This window comes from Schistocerca nitens, chromosome 8, assembly GCF_023898315.1.
Source record: "Schistocerca nitens isolate TAMUIC-IGC-003100 chromosome 8, iqSchNite1.1, whole genome shotgun sequence".
Taxonomy (NCBI): Eukaryota; Metazoa; Arthropoda; class Insecta; order Orthoptera; family Acrididae; genus Schistocerca; species Schistocerca nitens.
Window position 1 is genome coordinate 440,292,547 of NC_064621.1, and position 12,151 is coordinate 440,304,697.

The following is a 12,151-nucleotide window of genomic DNA, read 5'->3' on the forward strand; positions in this document are numbered from 1 at the left end:
ACAAAGGAGTAGGACAACTCAAAGAACTGTGGAAATCTAAGGAAGAGGTCTGTTAAACTTGGGGGCTCGTCCGGGATATTTCAGTTAAACGCGATGGGACTAATTGTGCTTCGTTTGCGGAACATTACAAACTTTATAATTAGTAAAACGTGAATAACATTGTACAAGTTTCCTGGACCAGAAAAAGTAGTGTGAGAACCAACAAAGTGCTTGCTTATCGGAGAGGTGGACCTGTGATCGACGTCGTGTGAAAAGATAAGCACAATTCTGCTTTGTTTTAAACTGTTCATCAAAACTGTGTCCAAACACGTGGTGTCATCATGACGCTATCAGAAGAAATTAAAAAGTAACCCAGCAGAAAGGTACATGAGGGAAATTGGAAGGCTCTGCAGAACATACTGTAGTAAAAATCATGTTAATTGGATTGAAAATGTTACTGACTTTGAGGATATAATGAACAGCCTACAGCATTCATCCACTGGTTTTTCACCTTATGAAGTAATGTTTAATAGACGACCTGCAAATTTGATTTCTGAGAATGTTGATTTCCCACCTTGTCAAACTATGACACCCCTGGAAAGAGAGACAGCTGTTAGGAACACTATGAAAAGACAAGGAGAGGTAAGAAAACAGAGACATGATGCAAGAAGTAAAGGAGTACAGTTCAGGACAGGAGATCTGGTTTTAGTAAAAACACAGGAAAAATCTAAATTGATGAGTTCTGAAATAAAGAAATTTTTTGACATCTATATAGGCCCCTTTGAAATCAAGGAAAACCCACACCCTAATGCCTATAGGCTAATCTACCCAAAATCCAAGAAGTTATTTGGACTGCGCAATGTTACAGAGTTAAAGCTCTACAAACATGACCCATAAAATAGTCATTAATAAGTAAAGAAAGAACTAGTTGATTGGCCCAACTACATCACTTTATTGTTTTATCATTAAAGGAAAACTTCATGTCAAAGTGTGGGACTATGTCAGCTAAAAGTATGAAGTAGATTTTGTGTTAATGTGAATTGTCTGTACTAATTTCTCTTTGCTCTCTAGTATACCCATTCATTAAATTTGGTACGAGATCAGTGTGTCTGACTACGAACCATTCTACAGTGTCATAGTAATGCCTCTTAACATAAACCAAAGTTAATGATGTGGACACTTTTAAAGTAATAAGATATGAATAGTGATTGTGTGTAAGAAGACAAAACCTTGTCATTTCTAAGCTATGTCAGATGGAACATTATTTAATGGATAAAGCAAACTGGAGGTGCTTGTCAGATTATGAGAGTGTACTTTGAAAGACCAGGTATGCTATAGTGTGTTAAAAATATAGTGGGTAGTCATGAAATTTAATCATGCAAATTAAGAATGTATTGAGGTTTAGAGCATTATGGAAACAGATGTTGGTGTATTACTTTTGAAACACTTGTGATGGATTGAAGGTTATGTGATACTAATTTTGAAGTTAATATTGTGGGAGAATATTTTGTAATAGTTTAGATAATTTTATGTTAAAGTGAATGAAGAGCTGTTAGGAATTTATCCCATACCCTGTTACACAATTTGGAATAATTTCTATTCATGGCAATATGCTATTTGAGCACAGGAGAGTAAATAAAAATGAAACTGCTTAATAATGATGTAAAGTTAAGGTATAAATACTAACAATCTTACACAATTTAAGTGTAGAGTTTGTCATAATTTGACCTATAAAGCTGAAATAGATGTACAATGTGAGGATACTGCAATTATAGTCGCAATCATATGGAACGTCTCAGCTATCTCATTATAAAGGAAACATTAAATCATAAATATGTAAACCAATCTGACTCTGGAAATACAGTGCTGATCACACATAATTGAATTTGCACTGGATTCACCATGTGACTCCATTCATCACGTATACTTGAATTTTCCCTAAAAGACAACCATTTAACATTGTGTATAAGTATTACAATATTTTGAACTATGTCTATTTTATTTATGTGGTTAAAAGAACCTGTTTATTTTAGAATAATGATTTCTTTAGATTTAATGGTTGTTTTGGGCACAAGCCATGCCATAAGGTATTTGATTGAAGCACTTATATTAAAAGATTGTGAGAGATGTCTGCATTCCACAGTTCACTTAATATATTCTAAAGAAACCACTGACAATCAGAAGAATTAGGTTAACTAAGATGCATTAAGTCAGTATTGAAGTAAACTTGAGTTTATGCATATACTATATAATTATGTACCCATCTTAACACGGCTCTGCAGCTACCATGATCAATTAAATATAAGGTGCCATATTTTATTGTTAGTTATTAGCTCATTACACTTATTGCTCAATACAGCCAATGTAACTTTCAAATTGTATATCATGGAAAGTGTATATATATAACTAAGATCACTTGGGAAACCAATTTTATTACTAACTTTCGGAACTGGAAATTTTATTATGATGTGTGTATTAGATATATTTTATTCCATAGTGACACACAATCCCATGCATGCCATGCACGGACTTGTGTGGGGGGGGGGGTATTATAACAGAACATAAGATCGTGTATGTCAGTAATTTCTTTACGTGTAACGTTTTATGTAAATATAGCCTTTGACTGCGAGTTTAACAACTAAGAGACAGTTATCTTTGGTCATGGGGAAAGGAGGTCGATCTTTGGCAGAGGTGGTTGAGTGGCTTTTATAGGAAGTGTGGGCTGGAGAGGGTGATGATACAGATGTGGTGTAAAACAATGTCGTATTTGATATTTTTGTAGAAGTGTTAAATGTGAATAAATGAATTAAATACTGATGTGCAAAACTAATGTAACGTTTGCTCTCTAAAAATCAAAATACCACGTCGCCCTACAAACCAGTTAGTCTCATCCAAACACAAAGAAAAACCGCGGGAACATCGCAGTGGAATCACCTCTAGACTTCACAAAGACAACAACGCAGCCATCGATATGAGTTAAGTACCAAACTGTTCGTACTTGTTAACGACCTCGGACTATAAATTTGAATCTCCTGTAGTGCCTGAAGTCACCATGTGGACAAAGGAGTAGGACAACTCAAAGAACTGTGGAAATCTAAGGAAGAGGTCTGTTAAAATGAGGAGTAGTCATGAAGAAATGAAGATGTGACCATGAATCATAGAGGATGTTAACCCTTCTCTACATATTCACTTTCAATGGACCACATTTTCCCCAGTGATGGATGGTTTGGCAGATGCCTTGATTGTAGAAGTCTACATTTTGGCTGTTCAGAAAAAGTTGCACCTCTAAAATAATCTAGCCGTCACTGTCATCTGTTCTTCATCTGAAGAAAGAGGAAGAGGTCACGAGAACTCGTCCATGAGTATTAAGAGATCATTAAGAAGACATCGGATTGACCTGACACAACTTTTAAATTTCCACTGCTGCCTCGGTTCGGCTGGCTTTTGAGTGGGTGTAAGCAATTCCATATCTCAGTGGGCAGTGACCTCCAACATGGTCAAAATATCATGAAGGATGTTGAAAACTGACTTAGTTTTTCACTTTTTCCATTATCCCCTAGATTGTGATTCCCCAAGCTTCGAGCTATGGGGCCTACACTTCTCTCAACATCCTGGTTCTCCACAGAGAAATGTTCTGCTGCTTAGTTATCCATCATTTGTGTTTGACTGCATGGATGTGTCTGTGAGACCTAATAAATGTGTCATATAATGTGCACTGTTGCCGTGCACTTCCACCGAGTCAACATGAGTTCTTGCGGCACTGCTCCCTTCTGATGCACAAAACAAATTACCACACCATACTTCAGTTTATCATTGAGCTGGCTCTTCTACTGGTGTGCTGTGTTGCTGTGGCATTGGGATTTCAAGGTCTGCCTGGAATGCTGACATGTACCTGTAAACTAATAACAAATTAATTACAAAACTTTATCTTGAACAATGCATTTGTACTGTGGTGAGCAGTTTCAGTGAAGAGAATCATCTACTTGCACCATTGGATCGCAGTGCAAGGAAAAAGTATAAATGTATGATTATGTTTTTTTGTATATTTGTGTAGTACAACAAAGATGCAAATTTAACACTGAGCTGTGATCCCATGTTCTTTCCATAGGCATGTTTGTCTTTCTTCATGCAAATGCTTGTATTCCTTGGAAAACTTTCGGTTATCACATCAGTTAAATTATATTGGTACCTCAAATATTATTCTGATGTATTTATATAACTTAGATTATAAATATTTAATATCTGTCAAACAGACTTTAAATTAGTTTGTGATACTTTATAACGTAACCAACACATGTGAAATTTATTATTTCAGGTCCAAAAAAAAGACTCCTTGTGTTAGACCACTTAATTCTTATCCGATACCTGCTGATCTGAAATACATAATTAATAATGGATTTAGAGAGACCCCAGGAATGGAAAATAATGTGAAGGGAAAACTAAAAAAAATCTTGTAAGTTTCTTTTTGTTGTTTATGTGCTTAGGTTTAAGTGGCATTTTCCATGAAGGCTTTCCCAAGTTAGTATATATACTGTACACTGATCAGCCAGAACATTATAACCAACCTACCTAAAAGCTGGTATGTCCACCTTTGGCATGGATAAGAGTGGCAACGCATTGTGGCATGGGAGCAGTGAGGCCTTGATAAGTCACTGGAGGGAGTTGGCACCACATCTGCACACAAAAGTCACCTACTTCATGTTTATTCCGGGGAGAGAGGTGATGGGCTCTTACTCCACGTTCAACAATATCCCAGATTTGTTTGATCAGGTTCAGATCTGGCAAGTTGGGGGGCCAGCACATCAACTGGAGCTCATTGCTTTGTTCCCCAAATCACTCCATCACATGCCTGGCCTTGTGACATCGTGAATTATCTTGTTGAAGAAGGCTACTGCTGTCAGGAAACATGACCATCATGAAGGTGTGCACATGGTCTGCAACCAGTGTACGATACTCCTTAACCATCTTGCTGTGTGTCCACATGAATTTTCTCCAGAGCATAATGGAGCTGCCACCAGCTTGTCTCCATCCTGCAGTACAGGTGTCAAGAAGCTGGTCACCTGGAAGATTTGTACTGTCCCATTGGCATGATGAAGAAGGTATCGGTATTCATCAGCCCATGCAACACTCTGCCATTGCGCTGACATCCAGTGCCATTGGTCACATGCCCATTTCAGTCATATTTGCCGATGTCAACATTGGTGCAAGCGTGGATCATCAGCTGCAGATGCTTATCGTTAGGAAGTGTTTGGAGCACTGTGTATTCAGACACACTTGTACTTTGCCCAGCATTAAAGTCTGATGTTAGTTCCACCACAGATCACTGCCCAGCCTGCAACGTCTGACATCTTCAACGAGATGTGGCCATCCAGCCCCATGATGCCTGGACATAGTTTCATCTTGAATTTACCACATGTTGAAGACACTCACCGCTGCACTCCTCAAACAATCAACAAGTCATGCAGTTTCTGAAATGCTCAAGCTGAACCTATGGGCCTTCACTGTCTGGCATCGGTGAAACTCAGATAGATCGTGCGCCTTTCCCATTCTACACACAGACAGCATGCTCGCTGTTACAACATCCACCAAGCATGTGTCTGACTAGTAGTCATTCCTCGACAGGTAATGCTACTATCAGCTGGATGGGTTCATATCATTAACAGACAGGTGGTCATAGTATTTTGGCTGGTCAGTGTATGTGCTAGACTGTGAATCCAAGGTTTAGTGTGTTTATATTGCTCATTTGCCTTTTTGTATACAACCATTGATGTATCCACATCATCAGAGAAGTTCAGATGATCATATTGTATCATACTGTATTGTACTGTACTGTACTGTAGTACATAAATCTTTTGATTTACTGCAGTCATAGTATTATATATCAACATTTCAGTATGTTAATTTCACCAAGAACAGCAGATATATAATTTTGACAGGAAAGTATAACAACCCACACCTGGGATAAACTACAAATACTTTATGCATGCACTTCTAGTGAGTATCAGTAATATTGCATTTACTGTTTAATGCCCAAGAGAAGATGTTGTATCAGTACTTACATTCATTTTGGTGACAGTGTCTAGGGGATAATTTCAAACCTGTCTTGATTATAGCAAGGATTATCTGGGTTTTTAGCTGTACAAGACTGAAGCATTTCAGTAGAATGTTAACTTTGACATTTTTATTTAAACTATTTCTCATCAGAAGAAGTTTGTTTCTCAAAAACACACACATGGGTCATTACACACAAGAGAGCTTGTTGCGCTGCAATATGTACTATGCAGGCAGTACAAGTGCTTACAGAGACAGGTATGAATCACAGACTGCCTGATTCTGGACTGACTGATTTGATGCACATTTCATTCATGTTTTAAATAGTGTGATTCTTCAGAGAATACTGATTGAGTAGCAAAGGCAATCCATTTTCGTGATCTGTTAAATTTTACATCTGCCATCATACACACAACATAGGATTCCTGATATGAACAAAAAGACTGAAAGGAAACTAAATTCACTGCGAAATTGCAATAGTTGTAAGAATTTAGTCCAGAACCAAGCCATGAAAACAATAACTGATGGAGTAAAATCATCGTTAGCATCCATGAGAATTCTAACTGGATTAGAACATATTGAAATAAGTATTCAAATATTAACACTGCTTCAGATTTTTGTACCGAATCATATTAAATGGCTGAAATATAAAGATTTGTGTGTTAATAATAACAGTTGAAAACACAGATTGGGTTCATCAGAAAGTAGAATACATAAGATCACAATATAGGCTGCCAAAAGTTGATGCTGAAGAATTTATTTTATCACTCTTTCCAGTTGTGCTTCCTCAATTACTGTACAAACTAGACACAATTTATAATTATAAAAAAGTGGAATAGATAAATTAATTATGAGAGCTGCGGCATTGGAAACAATAAATGTGAGACACTTTGAAGATCAGTGGCTCCACATCTACACAAATGGTTCATTAATGAAAAAAGAAGGAAATGTCGGAATAGGAATATAGAACAAAATTTTCCTCTCTATCAAACTTTTGGATCACACCACTAAAATTATGAAGGTGAAGTTGAAACCATTAGAATTGCAATAAGTCACTTAAACAACTTGCTACAAACATTCAATAAAACAGTCATATTTTTGATTCCAGAGCAACAATATCAACATTTTAAGTCAAACAATTGAAACACCAGGTTGGAATAACATCAATATCAGGAAAAGGATAGACCACTGCTCACTGTAAAGACTACCTGTTGAGTTGAGGCAGTTACTTTTCTTCAAATCAATGAATCTTTTTTACAGTGGGTATCAATCTATCCTTTTCCTAATATTGTTAATATCAACAGTTATTAACATACAGGATCCAAAAATTATTCAAGACAAAGAGGTGCAAGAAATAATTAAACCACTATAGAAGAATAAGACAATGGCAGTTCAGTGGATACCATCTCACTTTGTCTTAGATAGGACTGAGAAAGCAGGTTTTCTTGTCAAAAGGGCACAAAAATTAAACAGATTTGAAAAACTTTGCATAATTCTTGTGAATATTGTTGTTCAGGGCAGCTTCCTAATGTAAATTTTCCCGTAGCTAGACCGCCATGTTACCTGTAGTTTGCCTCAGTTGAGTAAGTGACTGTTGAGTACTCAGTGTAGCGGCAGCCGCCAAGTCGAGAGGACACGCAGCAGAGCAGCTTCAGCAGCAGCAGCAGCAGCAGCAGAACTTGTGTGTTAAACTGTAAATTAATTTTGTCTTTGTTTTTTGTTCACGTGATTCTGCAAAGAAGTGAACTGTACATGTGTACTTTACTGTGAAAATGTAAATGTTGTGTGACTATGGCCTCCTGTTGGGTAGACGGTTCGCCAGGTGCAAATCTTTCAATTTGACGCTACTTCGGCGACTTGCGCGTCAACGGGGATGAAAAGATGATGATTAGGACAACACAACCTCCTGTCCCTGAGCGGAGAAAATCTCCAATGCAGCCAGGAATCGAACCCGGGCCCTTAGGATTGACATTCGGTCATGCTGACTGCTCAACTACTGGTGATGGACTTTACTGTGTAGACTAGTGGTTAGAAAATTAATCATAGTTTTTTGTTTTTGCGTAAGTCTTGTTAATATAGTTGTGTAGGGCAGCTTCCTAGTGTAAATCTTGAGTGCGGAGAAATTTATTTCTGTTTAACAGCTTGCAGTCTCAGAGTTCAGTGAGACATCTGCACACCAACTTTTAGTGTTACTTTTTTTCCCTTGGCATATTTTCAAACTCAGTAGTGCGATTTGGGTCCTCATATCTATTTTATACACAAAACAATATGGCTAGGGACTGTGCTTGTTGTAAGCGGACACAAGAAGAGTTGGCTGCTGTCCATAAACAGCTGGAAGCTGCATTGGCTACTGTCAACAAGCTTTTAGGTAATGGTCGAACTTGTGGTGACGTCGGGGCACCAGTGACGGAGATCTGCAACACCTTTGGTGTCGCTGCAATCCCCTGGTGGCCTGAATGTCACTGCGGCTTCTGATACACAACATCTGACTGGTCAGTCCTCACCCCAGATTGGGTGGCAGATAGTGGTGGGTTCGCATGTCACTGGGCAGAAGGCGAAATAGGGAGCAGGCCGTGTGGCTAGCTCCCTCCGTCTTAGCAACAGGTGCGAGGTGCTTTGCAGTGTTGATGATAACTCTGAGCCAGCGCGGGATGCCTCACCTATGGGCCAGTGGTCAATTTTCCTGCCCAGTCTGGACAAGTACAGAGGGTGGGTTATTTGGAGCTCCAATGTTAGTCGGGTGATGGAGCCCCTCAGGGAGATAGTAGGCAAGGCGAGAAAGAATTCCAGTGTGCATTCTGTATGTTTGCCAGGAGGTCTCATCTGTGATGTGGAGGAGACCCTGTGGCTATCAAGCCTGCTGGGTGAAACCGGCTGCATGTAGAGGCACATGTCGGCATGAATGACACCTTCCGCTTGGGTTCTGAGGCCATCCTCGGCTCCTTTTGGTGGCTGGCTGATTTGGTGAAGGCAACTAGCAACACACGCGGAATGCAGGTCAAGCTGTCTATTTGTAGCATCGTACCCAGAGTTGATTGCAGTCCTCTGCTTAGGAGCAGAGTGGAATGTCTAAACCAGAGGCTCAGACGGCTCTGCGACGGTATTGGATGCGAGTTTCTCAACCTCCGCTATCGGGTGCAGAATTGTTGGGTTCCCCTTAATAGGTCAGGCATGCACTACATGCAGGAAGTGGCTACTAGGGTAGCAAAGTACATGTGGTGTGCACATGGGGCTTTTTTAGGTTAGAAGACCACTCCCTTGGGAGCTAACATGATTTACGATTTACCTGTTAAATCAGCCTCGGTGACCTCTGAGAATCTTGGTCCTCGCAGATCAGAAGTAGAAAAGATTAATATGATTTTAGTAAACTGCAGGGGCATCCAAGGAAAGGTCCCAGAATTAGTATCACTTATTGAATATTATAATGCACAAATAGTATTGGGAACAGAAAGCTGGTTGAAGCCAGACGTCAGTGACAACGATATGCTAAGTTCAGACTAGAATGTTTATTGTAAGGCTAGGTTAGTCACCAATGGTGGTGGCTTGTTTATTGTAGTAAATAATTCGATAAAATCGGGCGAGGTTATGACGGATTCCGAATGTGAATTAAGGTGGGTGATATTGAGTATCAAAGAAGGGTCAAAAATGGTAATCAGATTCTTTTATAGACCATGTGGGTCAGGATCTGTAGTTGTAGAGTGCTTCAGATAGAGCTTGCAGAAAATCATAAGTAATTTTCCTGATCATGCCGTTGTAATATGGGGTGACTTCAACTATCCAGGTACAGATTGGGAGTGTTATGCCTTCAAAACTGGTGCCAGAGACAGGGAATTGTGTGGCATTGTTCTGGACGTCCTGTCCGAAAATTACCTTGAGTAGATAGTTAGAGAACCAACTCGTGAGAGTAACATCTTAGACCTCCTGGCAACAAACAGACCTGAACTTACTGAATCAGTTAACATAGAGGAAGGTATCAGTGATCATAAGGCTGTGATGGGTCCTACAAGGAATGTTATGAAATGTAGGAAGATATATTTGTTCAGCAAGGGTGACAGGATACAAATTTCAGAATATCTCAGCAGTCAGCATCAAATATTAGGTGATGAGGATGAAGATGTGGAGAATAAATGGAAAAAAATTCAAATGCATCATTCAATATGTCCTAGACAAATACGTTCCAAGTAAGGTTTTAAGTGATGGAAAAGATCCACCATGGTTTAATACCCGTATTCAAAAACATCTACGTAAACAAAGACCATTTCATATCAGATTCAAGAGAAGTAAAAACCTAACTGACAAACAAAAGCTGAACGAAGTGAAAATGAGCATAAGGAGAGCAATGAGAGAAGCATTCAATGATTTCGAAAGTGAGACTTTGTCAACCGACCTGAGTAAAAACCGTAAAAGATCTTGTTCATATGCAAAATTGCTAAGTGTGTCAAAATCATCTATTCATTCTCTCAGCGACCACACTGGCACCGAAACGGAAGATAACAGAGAGAAGGCCAAAACACTGAATTTGGTCTTCCGAAGTTGTTTCACCGCAGAAGATTGTAACTCTGTCCTTCCTTTCAATAGTAGTGCGAACATTGAAATGGCAGAAATTAAGATAACCGGTCATGGAATTGAAAAGCAGTTACAATCACTTAGTAGTGCAAAGGCTTCAGGGCCAGATGAGATACCTATCAGATTCTATAAAGATTATGCGAAAGGACTTGCTCTCCTTCTAGCAGTAATTTTATCATATATTGCTTGAGCAATGAAAGGTACCTAAAGACTGGAAAAAAACACAGGTCATTCCCGTTTTTAAGAAAGGCCGTAGACACATCCACACAATTATAGACCTATATTGTTGACATCAATCCTTTGTAGAATAATGGAAAATATTTTATGCTCAAGAATTATGACGTTCTTAGAAAATGAACAGCTCCTCTATAAAAATCAACATGGATTCTGCAAACAGAGATCCTGTGAAACTCAGCTCGCTCCGTTCCTCCATGAGATCCACAGTGCAGTGGACAATGGCACTCACGTTGATGCCATGTTCCTTGATTTCAGTAAGGGATTTGACACTGTCTCAAATTGCCGTTTAATGAAAAAAATACGAGCTTACGGAGTATCAGAGCAGAACTATGATTGGATTCAAGATTTTCTTGCAGATAGAACTCAACACGTTGCTCTTAATGGAACGAAACTGACAGATGTAAAGGTAATATCCATAGTAACACAGGGAGTGTGATAGGACTATTGCTGTTCGCAATATATATAAATGATCTAGTAGAAAGTGTGGGATGCTTTTTAAGGCTATTCGCAGTTGATGCAGTTGTTTATACCAAAATAGCAACGCCAGAATTTGCAGAACAACCTGAAGAGAATTGATTAATGGTGCAGACTCTGGCAGTTAAGCCTGAAGGTAAATAAATGTAACATATTGCGCATACATAGGAAAAGAAATCCACTATTGTACATCTACACTTTTGATGACAAACAGCTGGAGACAGCGTCTGCCGTCAAATGTGTAGGTGTAACTATCCAGAGCATTCTTAAATGGAATGGCCATATAAAACAGATAGTGGGAAAAGCAGACACAAGACTCAGATTCATTGGAAGATTCTTAAGGAAATATAACTCACCCACATAGGAAGTTGCCTATAAGGCACTTGTTTGCCTAATTCAGGAAGTTGCCTATAAGGCACTTGTTTGCCTAATTCTTGAGTATTGTTCATCTGTCTGGGATCCCTGTCAGGTACGAGTGATGAGGAGATAGAGAATATCCAACGAAGAGCAGCACGTTTCGTCACGGGATCATTTAGCTGGCGAGAGAGCATTATGGAGATGCTAAACAAACTCCACTGGCAGACGTTACAAGAGAGACGTTGTGTATCACGGAGAGATTTACTACTGAAATTTCAGGACAGCACTTTACAGGAGGAGTCAGACAACATATAACTTTCCCCTACATGCATCTCACGTTTGACCACGAGGAGAAATTTAGAAAAATTAGAGCCAATACAGAGGCTTTCCGACAATCATTCTTCCCACACACTATTCATGAGTGGAACAGGGATCAGGGTACAGAAAGTACCCTCTGCCAGACACCATTAGTTGGCTTGTGGAGTAT

The 12,151-nt window shown here is 39.1% G+C and overlaps 1 protein-coding gene across 3 annotated transcripts in view; it reads left to right on the forward strand.

The window, feature by feature from the left end:
- The window catches only part of LOC126198627 (putative helicase MOV-10), a 380,400-nt gene that overhangs the window by 174,443 nt on the left and 193,806 nt on the right, over positions 1-12,151 (forward strand). For all 3 annotated transcript variants that reach the window (XM_049935085.1, XM_049935086.1, XM_049935084.1), the window contains exon 8: positions 4,295-4,432. In XM_049935085.1, coding sequence (XP_049791042.1) covers positions 4,295-4,432 — 138 coding nt within the window. The remainder of the gene's footprint in view (positions 1-4,294; positions 4,433-12,151) is intronic.